Source organism: Chiloscyllium plagiosum, unplaced genomic scaffold, assembly GCF_037043375.1.
Source record: "Chiloscyllium plagiosum isolate Xiang-an unplaced genomic scaffold, Cpla_swu_hap1 HiC_scaffold_10, whole genome shotgun sequence".
NCBI classification, from domain to species: Eukaryota; Metazoa; Chordata; class Chondrichthyes; order Orectolobiformes; family Hemiscylliidae; genus Chiloscyllium; species Chiloscyllium plagiosum.
This window is the reverse complement of record NW_028270148.1, coordinates 93,184,889-93,206,301: the sequence shown is the minus strand read 5'-3', so window position 1 is coordinate 93,206,301 and position 21,413 is coordinate 93,184,889. Positions and strand designations below refer to the sequence as shown.

General features: G+C 40.3%; 1 protein-coding gene across 1 annotated transcript in view; it reads left to right on the top strand.

Annotated features, from left to right (window-relative positions):
- The window catches only part of entpd6 (ectonucleoside triphosphate diphosphohydrolase 6), a 54,763-nt gene extending 44,323 nt beyond the window's left edge, over positions 1-10,440 (top strand). The window contains exons 12-14 of the mRNA XM_043696428.2: positions 610-666; positions 7,641-7,753; positions 7,857-10,440. Of these exons, the coding sequence (XP_043552363.1) occupies positions 610-666; positions 7,641-7,753; positions 7,857-7,940 (254 nt within the window). The 3' untranslated portion in view covers positions 7,941-10,440. The remainder of the gene's footprint in view (positions 1-609; positions 667-7,640; positions 7,754-7,856) is intronic.
- Positions 10,441-21,413: the final 10,973 nt, after the last annotated feature.

Here is a 21,413-nt window from a genome sequence, read left to right as displayed (position 1 = left end):
CTGGAGCAATTGGCTTCAGAAAGTGCTTTTTGTTGACCCTCTTGTGGGTCAGGACTCGCAGGAGTGCTCCCTTTGACTTCCCTGCTCCTTAAGTAAGCTGAATATGGCCCCTCAACCTGTGCTAACTCATCATCACCGGCTCTGTCCTGTGATCTGTCAATATTTTTTTCTCTCTCCCAATCCATCCAACTTTAACCTGTAATCAATCTCTTCCTCAATTGTTAGTCTGAATTTCCCCTTCAATCTCAAATTAACCCAAGGATTATACTTCTGATGGCTAGTTGGAGACATCTGCTGTAAAATTAGGATTAGTATTGAATGAGATTAGGTTTGTCTGTGGTTATGTTATCTACACCAGCACTTACATTACATGAGACACCAAAGCATCAGTGTGTGGACTGTTCCCCATCCCACTACTTGCAAAACCTAGTACACTGAGGTGCAGAATTGAGAGTCTCGAGTAGTCTTTGATGCTACAATGTCCATATGCTGGGGGGGGTTATGGCTGAGGGAGGGACTAGAATATAAATTGAAATAGTAAATATAATTAAATACATCTTTAATCTCTTCATGGACTTTCTGATTTAATAAATTCTGTTTTTGTTTTAGATGAAGAGAAAGGAGGGACTTTAAAGATTGAGGATTATGGAAAAGCAGCCAGACATGGTAAGAATTGTACAAAAGTAGCTAGCAGCATGAATTTGTCTATTAATGTTGTAAAGGCCACAACCACAAGTATCCTTGAACTGAGTGTTTTAATTATCCAGATGACTTGAGTAAGTTACTTTTCCAAGGACAATTATATATAGATTGTAATACAACAAAGTAGTGTACTAGCATATTCAATAAAGGTGAACTTCTGCATTCACTTGCTAAGTCATTTCGACTGGTGGCATTAACTACTTGAATGCAAAGAATTGATATTGCTAAAATTTTCCTTGCATTTTGAATCCCAAAATTGTGGAGTATTAATTATTCAATAAGTAGACCCTACCATCATATGGAATACCTGGTTATGTCTTCATCTCCATTGTTATTGTGTTCCATTTTGGCTTAGAGTCATAGAGATGTACAGCACAGAAACAGACCCTTTGGTCCAACCCGTCCATGCTGACCAGATATCCCAACCCAATCTAGTCCCACCTGCCAGCACCTGGCCCATATCCCTCCAAACCCTGCCTATTCATATACCCATCCAAATGCCTCTTAAATGTTGAAATTATACCAGCCTCCACCACTTCCTCTGGCAGCTCATTCCATACACGTACCATCCTCTGTTGCCCTGTAGGTCTCTTTTATATCTTTCCCCCCTCCCCCTAAAATTATGCCCTCTAGTTCTGGACTTCCTGACCCCAAGGAAAAGACTTTGCCTATTTACCCTATCCATGCCCCTCATAATTTTGTAAACCTCTATAAGATCACTCCTCCACCTCTGACGCTCCAGGGAAAACAGGGAGCTATAGGGAGAGGCTGAACAGGCTGGGGCTGTTTCCCCTGGAGCGTCAGAGGCTGAGGGTGACCGTATAGAGGTTTATAAAATCATGAGGGGCATTGATAGGATAAATAGACAAGATCTTGTCTCTGGGTTGGGGGAGTCCAGAAGTCCAGATTTAGGGTGAGAGGGGAAAGATATAAAAGTGGTAACTTTTTCACGCAGAGGGTGGTGCATGTATGAGCTGCCAGAGGAAGTGGTGGAGGCTGGTACAATTGCAACATTTAAGAGGTATTTGGATGGGTATATGAATAGGGAGGGTTTAGAGGGATATGGACCAGTGCTGACAGATGGGACTAGATTAGGTTAGGATATCCAATCGGCATAACCGAGCGGGACCGAAGGGTATGCTTCCATGTTGTACATCTCTATGACTAATTGGTGGGTTACGCTAAGATCATTTTGGCCCCTTCAAGAGTGTGCTTGTTTAATCCAAAGAGACAATGCATTATTCACTTGCAGAATGAAGATAGTGCTTTTAGTACATCACATGATTTTGTATAGGCACTAGAATAATGTATGTTACTATATCTAAATGAACCCTGAAAAATAAGAAAGTTAAAGTTGCACATTATGCTATTGTATACCTGGCATTGCTCTTGGTAAATTTATCATTCAAAAGGATTCGCTCATCCCAGAACAAAGCTATATTTATGGATCTACATTGTTGTCTTAGTTTCAATTTTAATTACATTTGAAGGGAAGGGAGCATTGTCAACATAGGTGAAATGCATGTATGATTTATCTGTTATTGTACCTGCCCAGTTGTTACAAACATTTTACAAACAAGATGGTCTTCACCTGAACCAGAGGGGTACCAATATTCTTGGGGGAAATTTGCTAATGCTCTTCAGGTGGGTTCGATTCCAGCCTTGGGCGACTGCCTGTGTGGAGTTTGCACATTCTCCCCATGTTTGAGTGGGTTTCCTTTGGGTGCTCCTGTTTCCTCCCACAGTCCAAAGATGTGCAGGTTAGGTGATTTGACCATGCTAAATTGCCCATAGTGTTAGGTGCATTAGTCAGAGGGGAAGTGGGTCTGTGTGGGTTACTCTTCGGAGGGTCGGTTGGACTGATTGGGCCGAAGGGCCTGTTTCCACACTGTAAGGAATCTAATCTAATTCAGCAGGGGGATGGGAACCTAAATTGTAATTTGAGTATAGAGGAAGTCAAGAATAGGGAAGTCCAAAATAAGGTTTCAGGGTTGCAAGAAGGCATTGGCAAGCAAAAAGTTGTTTTGAAGTATATCTATTTTTAACGCCAGGAGCATCTGGAATAAGGTGGGTGAATTTGCAGCATGGGTTGGTACCTGGGATTTCAATGTTGTGGCCATTTCAGAGACATGAGTAGAGCAGGGATAAGAATGGTTGTTGCAGGCTCCAGGATCTAGATGTTTCAGTAAGAACAGAGAAGATGGGAAAAGAGGTGGGGGTATGGCGTTGTTAGTCAAGGACAAGAGATTAGAAACAGGACAGGAGAGGTCATCCTGTTAGGAGTTTTCTATAGGCCTCCAAATAGTTCCAAAGATTTAGAGGAAAGGAAAGCAAAGATGATTCTCGATAGGAGCGAGAGTGACAGGGCAGTTGTTATGGGGGACTTCAACTTCCCAAATATTTATTGGGAATACTACGGTAGAAAATGAGGACTACTGATGCTGGAGATCAGAGTCGAGAGTGAGTTGTTGGAAAAGCAGAGCAGGTCAGGCAGCATCCAAGGAGCAGGAGAATAGACTTTTCAAGCATAAGTTCTTCTTCATCAGGATTCCTGATGAAGGGCTTATGCCCGAAAACATCGATTCTCCTGCTGCTCGAATGTGGCCTGACCCGCTGTTCTTTTCCAGCACTACACTCTCGACTGGGAATACTATAGTTCAAGTACTTTTAGATGGGGTCAGTTTTTGGCCATTGTTTGCAGGAGGATTATTTTGACACAGTGTGTAGTGAGGCCACATTAGGTTTGATACTGACTAATGAACCTGGCCAAGTGTTAGGTTTGGAGGTAGGTGAGCACTTTGGTGATAGTGACCATAATTTGGTTATGTTTACTTTAGCAATGGAAAGGGATAGGTATACACCGGAAGGCAAGAGCTCCAGCTGGGGGAAATGCAATTACGATGCAATTAGACAAGATTTAGGATGCATAGGATGGGGAAGGAAGCTGCAGGGGATGGTTACAGTAGAAATGTGGAGCTTATTTAAGGAACACCTACTGTGTCCTTGGTAAGTATGTACCTGTCAGACAGAGGAGTGCAGGAGCCGTGGTTTACTAAGGAAGTTGAATCTCTTGTCAAGAGGAAGAAGACGACTTATGTTAGGATGAGATGTAAAGGCTCAGTTAGGGTGATTGAGAGTTACAAGGTAGCTAGGAAAGACCTAAAGAGAGAGCTAAGATGAGCAAGGAGGGGACATGAGAAATTGTTGGCGGATAGATATATAAGGGATAAAAGAATGACTAGAGAGAGATTAGGACCAACCAAGGACAATGGGAAGTTGTGCATGGAGTCAGAGGAGATAGGGGAAGTGCTAAAAGAACATTTTTCATCAGTATTCAACACTGGGGAAAAGACAATGTTGTGGAAGAGAATACTGAGAAACAGGCTATGAGACTAGATGGGATTGAGGTTCACAAGGAGAAGGTATTAGAAATTCTGAAAAGTGTGAAAATAGATAAACCCCGGGGGTAGGTGGGAATTATCCTCGGATTCTCTAGGAAGTCAGGGAGGTGATTGCCAAGCCTTTGCTTTGATCTTTTTCATCATTGTTTAAGGAATAGTACCAGGAAACTTACAGGATACTGAGAGGATTGGATAGAGTGGACAGAGAGATGATGTTTCGATTCGTAGGACAGACTAGGACTAGGGTATGCATACCTCAGAGTGAAATGTGGAGAGAAAAAGATTAGTCAAGGCAAATGTCGATCACCTACAATCAGAAACAGGGATTTTATAATGGGGCACAAGCAGTTGACAGACCAATTAAATACTTTAGTTCTGTCTTCACAGAGGAAGACACCAATAATATCCTAATATCCACGGTGGCACAGTGGTTAGCACTGCTGCCGCTCACAGCGCCAGAGACCCGGGTTCAAATCCCGCCTCTGGCAACTGTGTCTGTGTGGAGTTTGCACATTCTCCCCGTGTCTACGTGGGTTTCCCCTGGGTGCTCCGGTTTCCTCCCACAGTCTAAAGATGTACAGGTTAGGTGAATTGGCCATGCTAAATTGCCCGTAGTGTTAGGTGAAGGGGTAAATGTAAGGGAATGGGTCTGGGTGGGTTGGTCTTTGGAGAGTTGGTGTGGACTTGTTGGGCTGAAGGGCCTGTTTCCTCACTGTAAGTAGTCTAATCTAATAATCTATAATGGGTAACACATGGTCAAATGGGAAGGAGGAATTTAAAATAATATTATTTGTAGGGAAATATTATTGGGGAAACCAGTGGACTTCAAGGTAGATAAATACCCAGGGCCTGATAACCTTCATTCCAGAGTACTAAAAAGTGTCTCTAGAAATAGCAGATGTTTTAGTGGTCATCTTCTAAAATTCTACAGACTCTGGAACAGTCCCTGTGGATTGGAGGGTTGCTAATGCAACCCCACTATTGAAGAAGGGAGGCAAAGAGAAAACAGCAAATTATGGGTCAGTTAGCTTTACATCAGTAGTGAGAAGAATGCTAGAATCCATTGTAAAATATGTAATAGCAGAGCACTTGGAAGATCATGATAAAATTGTACAGTCAGCGTGGATTTACGAAGGGAAAGTTGTGCTTCACAAATCTGCTGTAATTTTTTGAGGATGTAACTAATAGAGTGGATAAGGGCAGTTAGTGGATGGGGTTTACTTGGATTTTCAGAAGGCTTTTGATAAGGTCCTACACAAGATTAGCATGCAAAATTAAAATGCATGGGTTTGGAAGTCATGTACTGAAATAGATTAAGAACTGATTGGAGATCCACACCTCTAGGAAACAATAGGAATTAAGGGCCTTTTTCCAAGCAGCAGGCAATGGATAGTGGGGTCCCACGGGATTTTTTTTTGCAATTCCGCTTTTCACAATATATATTTAATCTGTTCACAATATATGTTAATGATTTAAATGAGGAATATCTCCAAGTTTGAAGAAGAGACAAAGTTGGGTGGAGGGTATGCTCTGAGGAGAATGCAGAGACGTCTCTTATTTGGACAAGTAAACTAAATTGACAAAATATGAGTAAATGTAAGGTTATGGACTATAGTAGCAAAAATAGACAGGCAAATTATTATCTGAATGCCAGTAATATGGGGAAGGAGATAGTGCAATTAGACCTGGGTGTCCTTGTGCATCAGTCATTGAAAGTAAGCATGGAGGTGCAGTCAGCGAAGAAGGCACACAATATGTTGGCTTTCGTGGCAAGAAGATTCAAAAACAGGAGCAGGGATGTCTTGCTGCACTGTATAGGGCAGACCATGCCTGCAATATTGTACGCTGTTTTGGTCTCCTTGTCTAAGAAAGGATGCTCTTGCGATTGACAGGAGTGCAAAGAAGGTTTTGTAGACTAATTCTTGGGATGGCAGAACTCCTGTACAGGGAGAGACTAGATCAATTAGGACTATATCCACTAGAATTTAGAAAAATTGGGTTGAGGGGTGCAGAGGTGTGGATCTCATAGAAATGTATAGAATTCTAACAGGGTTGGACAGGGTAGATGCAACAAGGATGACAAGAGAATTGGAACTAGGGGTCACAGTTTGAAGATAAGGCTAGGCTGTTTAGGACAGATGAGAAATTTCTTCACCCAGAAAGTAGTGCACTTGTGGAATTCTCTGCCACAGGAAACTGTTGAGGCCAAAACACTGAAGACTTTCGAGAAAGATTTAGATATATTCTAAGTACTAAAGGGATCAAGGATATGCACAGAAATGGGAACATTGTACTGAGTTGGAAGATTAGCCTTATTGAATGGCAGAGCAAGCTTGAAGGACCAAATGGCCTACTTCTGCATAAACTTTTGGTGTTTCTATGTTTGTGTAACCTTAAATGTTTGGCAGTACAGTTGGCCCCTTCAATGACATCATTAACATAGACAGTAAATAGTTGAGATCCTGCACTGATCTCTGTGACACCCCATTAATTGCAGTTTACCTGAAAATGGCCTGTTTATCTTGATTTTATTCCCTGTTAGCAGCAATAAAGCAACCTTGTATCTTATCAGATGTTTTGAAAATCCAAATACACTATATCTACTGGTTCCCCTCATCTATACCGCTTGTTACATATTCAAATATTTTAAATCTGTTAGACATCATTTCCTTTTCACCAAACCATGTTGACACTGTTTGATTTTTTAATGTTCCTTAATAAATTCTAGCATATTGCTAATGACAGATATCAGACTAACTGGCCTATTGTTTCCTGCTTTCTGTTTTCCTCGCCTCTTGAATAGAGATGTTACATTTGCAGTTTTCAATCCTTGGGGCCTGTCCAGAATCTTGGAATACCAGATTAAATTCATTGCAACCATTATTTCCACAGCTATTTAAAATGCAGGCTTGTAGGCAAGCGAATTTGTCAGCCTTTAATACTCAGCTTTCACGCATGAAAATACATTGTGGACATTCTTGAGGAAATGTTTGAACTCCACTGCAACATTTTCTATAGTTAAATAATGCAAAGACATTTTCCACCACTGCTTACATGCTTACAATCATGCAGCATTCTAACATCCAGGTGGGCAAGAAATTGTCAAGAGTGAGGGGAGAAATCAGAAGTTCAATTTTTTTCTTTAAATATTATTGAAGGACTATTAAGATTACCAGAGGGGAAGGAGCAGCAGAAATGTTGCCACAGAATTTTAATTTGTATGCAGCAAAAGCAAAAAGCTTTGAATTATTCAACATATGTCTTTCACTTTTGTGCATTAATTATTTACAGCTGCAAGAATATTTTTCATCTCATGATACTGTCATACTGTGAATGTTGTTTCAGCTATTACAAGCAGGATATTATTTCTTCAGGTGTACTCCCTTTATATTGAGATGAAATACTATCCTCCACATGAACTTCTGAACTTGTTTGCAGTGACTGTGTAACATACTGAAAGTTGATAAGTATCTGAGCTAACTGTTGTCATAAGTCAGATAGTCCATATAAGTAAAATTCATTTGTTTCTTTATTTAGTGTGTCAGGGTATGGAATCTGAATCAACAGATAAACCATTTCTTTGCATGGATCTCGTGTACATAACTGTATTGCTAGAAGAACTTGGTTTTCAGAAAGATGCAGTTTTGAAGGTAAGTTTGAACAACTTCATAAAATTAATACGTTTTTAGTATTCCTATTGTAATTCATTGACAATAATTTCTAATCTGAAATTATTTGTGACTCTTGTTACAGCTCGCCAGGAAGATCAATGGTGTTGAAAGCAGTTGGGCACTGGGCGCCACATTCCATTATGTTGATTCTCTTCAGAGAAATTAATGTGAAAAATTAACTCCTGTTTATGTTAGAAAATAATTCAGTCAGATTGAATTTATGGCCTTGTGTAAATGGTGCTGCTCTTGTGGAGTGAGTAATCTCCAAATGTGGGTCTGGGCTTTTCAGATTGTAATACTGTTCTAATGTAATGTTGTGGTATAAAAATGGTGTTTAATGATTCAAATGCTCACCAATCAAAGCAATTGGCTAACATATTGACAATTACTTTTCTGTCAATGGGTGAAGAGAATGTTCTTTGATTAGTTAATCAATATAAGAGATAATGTTTGTATACTAAAGGATCTACACTTGCAAGCTGACCCATAACCAAAGACTGATTTCCACAGAACGACATGTTGCAACTTTTCATGATCCTCTTCAAACCATAAAAGTAAAACTTTTTTTTGTATAACATGCAGAGTTGATTCTTACTACTGCCGAACCTGTAGATAAAAGTCGGCAGGAGAATGGGGTTGAGAACGGTGAAGCAGGCTAAATGGGCCAAATGGCGTAATTCTGCTCCCATTTCCTATGGTCTGTTCGGCATCACTAATTTTGATTCAACACACTGCCTATAGTCAGTGAATTGCGAAATTGTGATGGTTTCCAATATCTTCACCTGTCATGGTCATCCAATGTATTTTATGGCAGGATGCTACAATGATAGATACCCAGGTGTTTGCCAAGTGCCACAGAAACTTAGAAGTCAAAAATGCTAGAAATACATAGGAAAGCCAGGTAGCATCTGTGGAGCCAGAAACAGTTAATATTTCAGGTCAGTTACTTTTGTCAGTACTAGATAAAGTTAGAGGTATAGCACTTTAATGAAACACAGGGCATTAGATGGAGAAAGAGTAAGGGAAATGTCTGATGGGATAAAAACAGAAGAAATTAAATGACAAAGGATGATGCAACGTAAAAGGTAACACTAATGGGACAAGTAAGAAATTAAGCATCGGTCTAGGGAAGTTTTAAATGAGAATAGCAATATTAATATCTACAACTGCCATCCAAAAAAGAATTATCTGAAATTATTGAACTTCATCTTAAATCCAGGAACTTGTGAAAGTCCAATCAAAGGTAAGGTGACCTCCCTTGCATTGAACTTCATTGGAACTGTATGACAGCATTTTCCAAGCTTTTTGCCTATTGTGACCCCATTTTGAGAATTAAGTTTTTGTGATCCCTTAGTGAGAACTGAAAACAAGGGCCTGTTAGAGGAAAGCTTGGTTATTGTACCTTGATCAAAATTCCAGAGCAGTCATTACTTCAGATCTCATGACCCCAGAATTTTAGTACCTGGCCTCTCTTTGGGAAGCTCTGGTGTAAGACTCCAAAATCAATGATAATGGGTTAGAATTAAAATGGCAGACCATCAGAAATCTAGGTCATGTTTTGTGGACTGAATGTGTTCAACAAACCAGTTACCTGGGAACTGCAGTTAGTCTTTCAAATATAAAAGAGGCTCTAACATGAGCAGTAAGCTGTAAAAAGGTAAAATTGCAACAGTCCCAGAGGACCATAGGACTGTTCTCTCATCAGAAAGAGAGATGACTGGTGATAGTTTAACCTAAGGGTCACCATGCCTGAGGTGAGGAGAAAGGTTGAGAAGGAGAGTCCTTCAATGGCAACCTCAGCCAGTGCAGCAATGAACCCATTCTGTTGGAATCCCTCTACATTGCAAACCAGCAAACTGACCGCAGCAAACACTATGTTAAATTGAAAGTGGTATATCACTTTACTGGAATGGAGGGTTTGATGCCTTGAATATTAGAGATGAAAAGGCATATGTTCCAACTCTTTCATTTGCATGGAAGGAAGTGGAGCATTAGGGGAATAGATCAGTGTCCTCTTTGGCAGGCTCATTGAGGTGGATAGGATCAACATTTGTTTATTGTTGGTCTGCACTTTAGTAGCAGAGCGATTCTTTAAATCCGAAGGCTGATGAGGTGAAAGGCAAGGACAAAGAATCTTGTTCTTCTGAGGACAAGCAGGAAGGAAATCTTTAAGGGGAAAGGAAGGCATTGGTAGCATAAGCATGAAAGCTAATAGTGTATCATCAGAACTGATGCAACAGAGAAACTGGGAGAATGAAAGAGTGCCAACTGAGTATTGTCAGTGCCCATTGTTATTTTAGATTTCCAACATCCACAGTATTTTGCTTTGTAACAGTAGGAGTGACTTGAGTGCCTGTTGAAAATTGTCTGATACTCCTGGAATTTAACTGTGTTAAAGGCACAGCCATGAGGTGAACAGAAATTCCCAACAGTTGACTAATTTGTCTGCATTATTATTTATACCATTGATTCAGTCGGTCTAGTTCCTTCAATATGGGGTCTTCCTTCACCACCTCATCGCAAGTTGATTGCTAGTTTATACTTCTCTTTTATAATGTTACATGACTCATGCAAGGTGTTCAAACTTCAGTTCAATTGAAAATAGAATCTGCAAATGGAAATGCAGATCTATAAATGCTGTAAATAAATTTATTTTTTGTGTACGACTTAGTGCTTTAGCTATTTTAAGCATATTGGTTGATTCATTCGTTATTGCTACTGTTAAATCTTTGATCAGAAAGGTGAAGCTTTCTCATTTGATGGACTTCTCATGGAAGACATTGTACCATCAATATTGCAAAAAAATTGAATTATTCAATGTCAGAACAACATAGAAGTAGTCCATTTGATCCACCAACTTTAATAACAGCACCTTTCAAGATCAACCAAGTCATTGGTAAAGCACAGCTTTTCCAGCAACACATTTTTAAGCTCTGATCTCCAACATCTGCAGTCCTCACTTTCTCCCAGTCATTGGTAATCCCATATAGCTTCCTATTTCTGTGTAATTTTATTCAAGTTCCTTTTGAAGATTATTATTAAATCTGCTTTTTCTATCCAAGAGGGAACACATTTGAAATCCTAACCATAGGTTGTAGAATATAGAACAGCACAGTACAAGCCCTTCGGCTCATGATGTGCCGAGCATTTATCTTAATTTAAGGTCAACCTAATCTACACAACCTTCAATACACTGCCATCCATATGCTTAAGTGTTCCTAATGTCTCTAACTCTCCTATCCCCACTGGCAGTGAATTCCACGCACCCCCACCTTTGCGTAAAGAACTACTGACATCTCCCCTATACCTTCCTTCAATCACCTTAAAATTATGATCCCTCGTCACAGTCATTTCTATCTTGGGGAGAAGTCTCTGGCTGTCTATTATGCCTCTCATTACCTTGTACATCTCTATGAAGTCACCTCTCTGCCACCTTCTCTCCAGTGCAGAAAGCCTGAGTTCACTCAATCTTTCTTCATCAGACAAGCCCTCCAATCCAAGCAGCATCCTGGTGAATCCCCTCTGCACCATGTCTAAAGCATCGACATCCTTCCTATAATGTGGTGACCAGAACTGGATACAATATTCCAAGTGTGGTCTAACCAGGGTTTTACAGAGCTGTATATACCTCTACCTCCACACATGTCATCTACTGTGTCCATTGTTCTCGAAGTGGTGTCCTCTACATTAGGGAGAACAATAGACAATAGGTGCATGAGTAGGCCATTCTGCCCTTCGAGCCTGCACCACCATTCATTATGATCATGGTTGATCATCCTCGATCAGTATCCTGTTCCTGCCTTACCTCCATAACCCTTGATTCCACTATCCTTGAGAGCTCTATCCAACTCTTTCTTAAACTAATCCACAGACTGGGTCTCCACTGCCTTCTGGGGCAGAACATTCCACACACCCACCAGTCTCTGGGTGAAGATGTTTCTCCTCATCTGTCCTGAATGGCCTACCCCTTATTTTTAAGCTAAGTCCTCTGGTTTGGGACTCACCCATCAGCGGAAACATGTTTCCTGCCTCCAGAGTGTCCAATCCTCTAATATTCTTATGTCTCAATCAGATCCCTTCTCAGTCTTCTAAACTCAAGGGTATACAAGCCCAGTCGCTCCAATCTTTCAACATAAGATAGTCCTGCCATTCCAGGAGTTGACCTTGTGAACCTACACTGCACTCCCTCAATAACCAGAATGTCTTTCCTCAAATTTGGAGACCAAAACTGCGCACAATATTCCAGGTGCGGTCTCACCAGGGCCCTGTATAGCTGCAGAACCTCTTTGCTTCTATACTCAATCCCTCTTGTTATGAAGGCCAGCATACTATTCGCTTTCTTCACTACCTGCTATACCTGCATGCTTGCCTTCATTGACTGGTGTACAAGAACACCCAGATCTCTTTGTACTGTCCCTTTACCTAACTTGACTCCATTTAGGTAGTAATCTGCCTTCCTGTTCTTGCCACCAAAGTGGATAACCATACATTTATCCACATTAAACTGCATCTGCCATGCATCTGTCCACTCACCTAACCTGTCCAGGTCACCCTGTAATCTAATATCCTCCTCACACTTCACCCTGCCACCCAGCTTTGTATCATCAGCAAATTTGCTAATGTTACTATTAATACCATCTTCTATATCATTAATATATATCGTAAAAAGCTGCAGTCCCAGCACTGATCCCTGCCGTACCCCACTGGTCACCGCCTGCCATTCCGAAAGGGAGCCGTTTATCACTACTCTTTGTTTCCTGTCAGCCAACCAATTTTCAATCCAATACTTTGCCCCCAATACCATTCACCCTAATTTTGCTCACTAACCTCCTATGTGGGACTTTATCAAAGGTTTTCTGAAAGTCCAGGTACACTACATCCACTGGATCTCCCTTGTCCATCTTCAGAGTTACATCCTCAAAAAGTTCCAGGAGATTAGTCAAGCATGATTTCCCCTTCATAAATCCATGCTGACTCTGACCTATCCTGTTACTGCTATCCAGATGTGTCATAATTTCATCCTTTATAATTGACTCCAGCATCTTTCCCACCACTGAGGTCAGACTAACTGGTCTATAATTTCCTGCTTTCTCTCTCGATCCTCTCTTAAAAGGTGGTACAACATTAGCCACCCTCCAGTCCACAGGAACTGATCCCGAATCTATCGAACTCTGGAAAATAATCACCAACGCATCCACGATTTCTTGAGCCACCTCCTTCAGTACCCAGGGATGGAGACCATCAGGCCCTAGGGATTTATCAACCTTCAGACCTAACAGTCTCTCCAACACCAATTCCTGGCAAATATAAATTCCCTTCAGTTCAGGTCCTTCAACCACTGTTACCTCTGGGAGATTGCTTGTGTCTTCCCCAGTGAACACAAATCTGAAGTACCAATTCAACTATTCTGCCATTTCTTTGTTCCCCGTAATATATTCCCCTGTTTCTGTCTTCAAGGGCCCAATTTTAGTCTTAACCATTTATTTCCCTTTCACATACCTAAAAAAGCTTTTACTATCCTCCTTTATATTTTTGGCCAGTTTACCTTCGTACCTCATTTTTTCTCTGCGTATTTCCTTCTTAGTAATCCTCTGTTGTTCTTTAAAAGCTTTCCAGTCTTCCGTTTTCCCACTCATCTTTGTTATGTTATACTTTTTCTCTTTTAACTTTATATGTTTCTTAACTTCCCTCGTCAGCCACGGCCACCCCTGCCTCCTCATAGGATCTTTCTTTCTTTTTGGAATGAACTGATCCTGTATCTTCTGTATCATACCCAGAAATATCTGCCATTGTTCCTCCACTGTCATCCCTGCTAAGGTATTGCACCATTGAATTTTGGCCAGCTCCTCCCTCAGCTCCATAGTTCCCTTTATTCAACTGAAATATTGTCACTACCGATTGTACCCTCTCCCTTTCAAATTGCAGATTGACCATTATTGTATTATGGTCACTACCTCCTAATGGCTCCTTCACTTCGAGGTCCCTGATCAATTCTGGTTCGTTGCACAATACCAGATTCAGAATTGCCTTCTCCCTGGGAGGCTCCAGCACCAGCTGTTCTAAGAATCCATCTCAGAGGCACTCCACAAAGTCTCTTTCTTGAGGTCCAATACCATCCTGATTCTCCCAGTCTACCTGCATGTTGAAATCTCCAATAACAACTGTAGTAACATCTTTGCGACAGGCCAATTTCAGCTCCTTATTCAACTTACACCCTACATCCATACTACTGTTTGGGGGCCTGTAGATAACTCCCAAGAGGGTCTTTCTACCTTTAGAATTTCTGAGCTCTATCCATACTGACTCTACATCCCATGATTCTAGGTCCCCCCGTGCAAGGGACTAAATATCATCCCTTACCAACAGGGCCACCCAACAGGATGCCAACTTGTGAAACATTTCGGAGAACATCTCTGGGACACTCACTAAACAACCTCACCGACCTGTGGCTGAACACTTCAATTCCCCCTCCTACTCCGCCAAGGACATGCAAGTCCTGGGCCACCTCCACCACCATCTCTAATCACCTGATGCCTGGTGAAAGAACGCCTCATCTTGGGACCCTCCAAACACGAGATCAATGTCGCAGTTTCCTCATCTCCTCTCCATCCACCTTATCCCAGATCCAACCCTCCAATTCAGCGTCGCCCTCTTGAACTGTCCTGCCTATATTCCTTCCCATCTATCACCATACCACATCCCCCAACACCTTCATCTACCTATCGCATTCCCAGCTACCTTCATTCCAGCCTCTCACCCTCCCATTTATCTCTCTGCCCCCATGGGACCCCCACCTTCCTGATGAAGAGCTCATGTTCGGAACATAGACTCTCCTACTCCTTGGATGCTGCCTGACTGGCTATCATTTTCCAGTACTACACTTTGACTTTTATAGAGTTGCAGCAAAACCTTGTAGCTCTTAAACTCAATCCCCCTGTTAATGAAACCTTACCACCTGGCTCAGTGGAACAAAGTTATCAAACACTTAGCCTTCACATTTCTGTTGTGCCTTTCCTGTAGAACAGTTGTTCCCAATTTAACTCCATAGCTCCTAATAGCAGTGTAATTTCCCCTACCCCAATTAAATACCTTCCCATACTGTATGCTTCTATCCCTCTCCATGACTATGATAAAGGTGAGGCAGTTGTACCTGTCACCAAAATGTTCTCCCACCAAGAGATCTAACACTCGACCTGACTTGGTTGCCTAGCATTAAATCCAATTATGGCCTCCCCCTAGTCAGCCTCTACATATTGAGTCAGGAATCCCTTCTGGACACACCTGATAAGTCTGTTCCATCCAGACCATCTGAACTGAGGTTCCAATTAATATTGGGGAAGTTGAAGTCACCCATACCAAAAACTCTAACATCTACACCTTTCCAAGATCTGCTGTCCGATCTGTTCTTCCATTTCTCTGCTGCTATTGGGGGTCTATAGAAAACACCCATAAAGTGACTCAGTAGACAAACCCTCCTCAACAACCTTTTCTGCAGCTGTGATCCACTCTCTAATTAACAATGCTACATTCCCCCCCCCCCCCCCAATTCTTTTTAAAAGATCTAAACTTATTTAAATTTTATTTTTCTCATCCAGTCTGATTACTTTTCCATCACCTTAAATCTGTGACCTTTGGTTTTCTACCCTTCAGCTTTTCTCTAAATTAAAAGCAATTTTACTAGTGTAAACTGGTCATTGATTTAAACTTCTGTATCATGTCTCATGTTAGTAATTCTGTTTTCAGGAAAACGGCCTTTTCTCTCCTCTATCCATAACTGTAATCCTTGAAATTTTCTAGTGCCTTCTGTACTTTGCTGTGGTTCCGTTCACCGAGCTGGAAGTTTTTATTGCAAACGTTTCGTCCCCTGGCTAGGCGACATCATAAGTGCTTGGGAGCCTCCTGCGAAGCGCTTCTTTGATGTTTCCTCCGGTGTTTATAGTGGTCTGTCCCTGCCACTTCCGGTTGTCTCTCCGGTGTTTATAGTGGTCTGTCCCTGCCACTTCCGGAGGAAACATCAAAGAAGCGCTTCGCAGGAGGCTCCCAAGCACTGATGATGTCGCCTAGCCAGGGGACAAAACGTTTGCAACAAAAACTTCCAGCTCGGCGAACAGAACCACAGCAACGAGCACCCGAGCTACAAATCTTCGCACAAACTTTGAACCTTCTGTACTTTTTCCAAAGACCCCTCAACCTTCGCAAAGGAATAAACTGCCTCCTGTCCATTTTACTGAAAGCACTGTTGATCCGTGACTGTCAATTAGGAAGGAAAAAGACAAAGACGATTATGTACAAATAATTTAGAGTACACTTGAATTTTTCTTTCACCTTGTACAAATGTACCAATTTCAAACAATCAACTTCTATGACAGAAAATGATGCTGCTGATTTGTTATCAAGTTGATTGATTGAATTGTTGCCATCAAAAAAAACTTACAAGGATCAAAGAAAGCAAGACGGTTGAATATACTTTTGTTTGCAGAGAATGGGTCCCTGTGAATTTCATTTCTAATAAGTGTAACTCAGCCACATTAATGAGCTTGACTGATTGTTAAATAAGTTGTTAGCCTAGCTTTTGGCTCACAGTATTATTTAGCAATTGAGGTCCAATTGCAGAATCAAGCTTGATATATCTTATCTTAAGCTTGGGTTTTGATATATCTTAAGCTTGGGTTTTGCAAGCATGGGCCAGTTGAGTACAGTCTGTGCTCTACAATGAACAATCAAAGGATAATGATAGCTATCACAGTGAAACAAGCTCAATTGATCAGTTGTGTGGAAGGTAAAATATATTTTTGGACTGACAGCATCTTGTTTGGTGAAGTCAGAGAAAGGATTCCATGTGCAGGCCAGACCTTGATGGTAGGTATCTTGTGAGAGGAAAGAAAATAACCTTTGAGGGAGAGCCATGACCCCCTCACAACAAGGCTGGACAGGGAAGCAATCTTTAATTGCACAATAATCCTTCAAATCCTCCTACTTCGTGTAAAATTGGGGCAAGTGAGTCACCTGATTATTGTTACAGACTCCCAACCTGTTAACTCAAACCCAGTGACCATAAGATTCTGCTATGGTCAAATTATAGAAAATAAAATCAAGCTGGTGGGCACACCTAGAAGTCTCGTGGGGCACTGCATATGGTGTTCATTCCAGCAAAATTTGGGTTATAATGTTGGTTCTAAGTTGCATTCATTACAACTTTCTAAATATCACATGCTGTAAACAGATGATTATGTATTTAAAACTACCAAATATTTCCCAACACTTAGACATGAAGCTTGTAGGGGAGTATCACATTGAACTATAAACGTACTACCCTTAATTCTAAGTTTTTTAAATAATTCCCTCCATTACCTTCAGTAAATAGAAAATCTCAGGTGATACACCTGCACTGTGTAATCATAATGAGAGAAAACTAATCCTCATTGCATTTAATCTAATTTGCTCTACTTGGTATAGAACTAGAACTGCTGTTTGTGAATCAGTGTTACTACAGCTACTGTAAGACCAAGTTATTTATACAGGTATTCTGTTTTCCTTTCCCATCTTCACATTGCAGACTCACTCTCCGCTTTTCATTCCAATTTCCTGGTTAATGTGTTTTATAAAAAGATATCAATAGTTCTATATTTGCATCTACTGTATCTTCATGGGACTAAACATATTTCAGCATAAACAAAAAAATCCAAAAGAACTGCAGTTATTGGAAATAAGAAGCAAAAACAAATTACTTGAAAAACTTAGCAGGTCTGGCAGCAGGTGTGGAGAGAAATCAGAGTTAATGTTTCAGGTCCAGTTACCTTCAAGTTAATATTTCATTATTTGGAATATGACCATTTAAAAATCCTGTGTATAACGTATGAAAATAGTTTTAAGTATTAGACAGCGACCATCATTACAAAGAAGTTTTGGCTGGCCATGAACAGCTTACTTATAAATATTTACCACTGTTGAATATAAACACTTCAATTGCTTGATAAGGGTTTGATTCCAAAATACAGTCCAATGTATGGAGTCTGACAGACCTCAGAATTTACTTATTTTAATTTTTTCATATGTTGAACAGCCAAAATCTAATCAGCACTAAGGGAACGTAATATTTTCTTCAGTGTACTATTGCGTATTTGTCATTTGGGTAGCACGGTGGCTCAGTGGTTAGCACTGCTGCCTCACAGTACCAGGGTCCCAGGTTCAATTCCAGCCTCGGGTGTCTGTCTGTATGGAGTTTGCACGTTGTCTGTGTGGGTTTCCTCAGTGTGCTCCAGTTTCCTCTCTGTCCAAAGATGTGCAGGCCAGGTGAATTGCCATGTTAAATTGCCCCTTAGTGCTAGATGCATTAGTCAGAGGGAAATGGGGCTGGGCGGGTTACTCTTCGGAGGGTCGGTGTGGACTCGTTGGGCCAAAGGGCCTGTTTCTACACTGTAGGGAATCTAATCTAATCAAGTTTTGAATTAACATCTTTTGAATGGCTGTAGCACAATCCTAGCATTATTACAGCACAGGTGGAGACCATTCAAACTGTCACATCCTTACTAGCATTCTGTATACTTCTTGTTTTGAGGCTAAACCAGTATTTTATAAAGGTGTAATATAACTTAATTGCTTTTGTACACCATGCATCTTGATAAATTCCAGGATGCTATATACTTTATTAACTATGCCCTCAACCTATTTACCATCTTCAATGACTATGCATTGTTCAACCCAGGTCATTCTGTCCTGACAATCCCTTTAGAATTGTACCCTTTTTATTCCATCATCTCTTTGCATTCTTCCTATTAAAATGAATCTCATATGCCACTTTTCTAATCCACAAACCATCCATGTGCCTTTAAAGTCCTCATTCAAAATTATTAAAATTGTGTCCTGTGACCCAAAGGCTAACTCATTACTAGATAGCAGAAAGAACACTGCTCTAAACAATTAACCCCCAGAGAACTCCATTATGAACCTTACTCCAGTTTACCCACTAAGCTATTTCCTGTTACTGGACTAATTAAGTTTGCCTAACAACAAAATTAAACCAAAACAGAAAATTCTGGAAAAGCTCAGCAGGTCTGGCAGCATCGGTGGACAGAAATCAGAATTAAGATTTAGGGTCCAGGGACCTTTCCTCAGAACTGATAGTAGCTAGGAAAATGTTGGTTTATATGCAGAAGATTGTTTGTGTGTGTGTGTGTGGGTGGGTGGGGGGGGAGGGGGCTTATGGAGTAAACAATAGGGAAAGCCTAAAGAGAGAACAGTTGGGCAGACAAAAGGGTGGATAACGATCTGACTAGAAGGATGAATAGTTATTAATGATGACTGTTAATGGCTAACAATGGGTTGTGTGTAATAGCAGACTATGTGATAACAAAGCCTGGTATGTGGAGGTAGGGGGCAAGAACATAGGACAGTTCAAGTTCTAAAGTTATTGAACTCGATATTGAGTCCAGAAGGCTGCAGGGTCCGCAAACAGAAAAAGCATTGTTCTTCCAGCTTGTGCTGAACTTTGCTGGAACACTGCAGCAAGCCTGAGACAGATATTGGTCATGGAACAGAGTGGAGTGTTGAAGTGGCAGGCAACTCAAAGCTCAGGGTCTTTTTTTGTGGATAGAATGTAGGTCTTCTGTAAAAAAGTCACCCAGTCTACACTTCGTTTCCACAATGTAAGGGAGACCGCATTAAAATTTTTTAAAGATCTCCACACCTCCATTGTAATTCCTCTCAAATTGTTGCAATTCTCTAATATCCTTAGAAATTTGTTCCTTTCGTAGGATGAAAGTGGCTGTGAAGAAAATGTTTGTATTTTTGTGACATGAAATCATATAATTACAACACTTGTAAAATATTTGATTTTAATGATCAAATGTTTTTATGCTCCTTCTAATGGGTAGAATTATTGGCCTTTAAGTGGTAGTGTTACGGCACGAGGCAAACTCTCCTGCTTAATTTAAACCAGCAACATAGAAGAATAATCTCGTGCAGTAATCTGTGAAAATTCGAGAGGCCAAGAACTATTTAAAGTAAAAATTAACAACTTTATTTCTTAAAGTATAACAGAGAATAATTAACTAACAACTATTTACAACTCCTTCCTCTAACCTATCTTTTACTTTCTCTTCTATAATGCTAGTTCAATAAAACTCCCGATTAAGATTTACTGAAAAATTCAAATTTCAAAACCAGCCAGCTGTTGAATCTTCTCTTTGCAGATTTGCTCTCCAGGTTGATGTTGATGCCTTTCTCTGTGCAAATTCCTTCTCTAGACAGGTTCCTCTCAAACAATTCTGACTAGCAGTCTACATCTGTTGTTCTTGTGGCAGTTCTCCTCCCAACTGTTCAATTTTCCCCATCTTATATCCCCAAAGCATCGGATTGTATCATTGGGTTTTAAGATTGTCAGTATACTCAATTCAAACTTGATTGGAGTTTGTATTTTTTGGGGTTTAATTTAAACTGATTGGCCTAATTCAAATCTGTTTTTGTCTCCAGGCAACCAGCTACCCTAGCTACTGAACCACATGTTACATTATATCTTGTTCAGAACACTTGAAGCTGTCAGGTAGTTCTGCTAGCTTTTAACTCTCTTAAAAGGTATAGTACACCCACATCTTCGTAACAGGTAGAAACATTACTTTTCCCCTTTATTTACTTTCTATTACTATGAAGACTGTGGACCAATGCATTTACATAAAATGATTTCTTCACTTCAGCATTCAATGTAGTTAGTGCACATGAAAAGGATGAAGTTCAGACTTTGACCTTGCTGGATTTTTTACATGTGAAGCAAAGGACTGTGGCAGTGTTTTACCAACTATTTTAACTCAGTTGCAATTTGTGATGCACAACAAATGCAAGTGTTTTCAGTGATGTCTACATCCTACTAGCAAATATATAAAACAGTTCAAAATAGTGTCGATGTAACCACTGACATTTTTTGAGGAATCATTCCAGAGCACCTAAACGCCGACCTAGAGATTCAGTAGCCTAATTTAATAAAGACAACACAATTACTGCAACAAACCCCTTTAATCAGTAAACATGAACAGATGGTAATATGCTATATCAGCAAAAATACAGAGTGCAGAATTCTTGAATATGATACACACATCTTTAGACAAATTCAAATTGGTGTAACAATCTTGGCTCAGTAGACTCCTTTATAAACCAATGATTTGGGAAACCTTAATGTTAGATGTGAAGCTCGGATGAAATTCAAAAAAATTTAAACCTCTTGTGTCAGCTTCTTGTAGAGTAAGAATTCTGTCTGTAAACATTTAAAAATACATTTATGGCGTTCAAAAATCAATTCTTTACATTAGAAAACAAAAGTTGTTCATTTGATATCTAACTTTTCCTTTGATTTTTGTTTAACATTACTAGTTTTGTGCATTGTTTCGTACTAAGCTTTTTGCCTTCTTGTAAAAGGAAGGGAACACATTAAGTTTGACCATAACCATTTACAGGTAGTTCTGGGATAACGTTTCAGCAGTGCGATTTGGCAATAACACTGCTGAAGAATTAGGGAATGGTATTTTGGAGAATGCTTTTACCTCTGTTGGTAATAGTGCGATTCCAGCCGGATCGATTTGTGCAGTTTGCTCTGTGCATGAGCCGAAATTTCCATGCCATTCTGCGCATGCATGATATCCATGCTGGT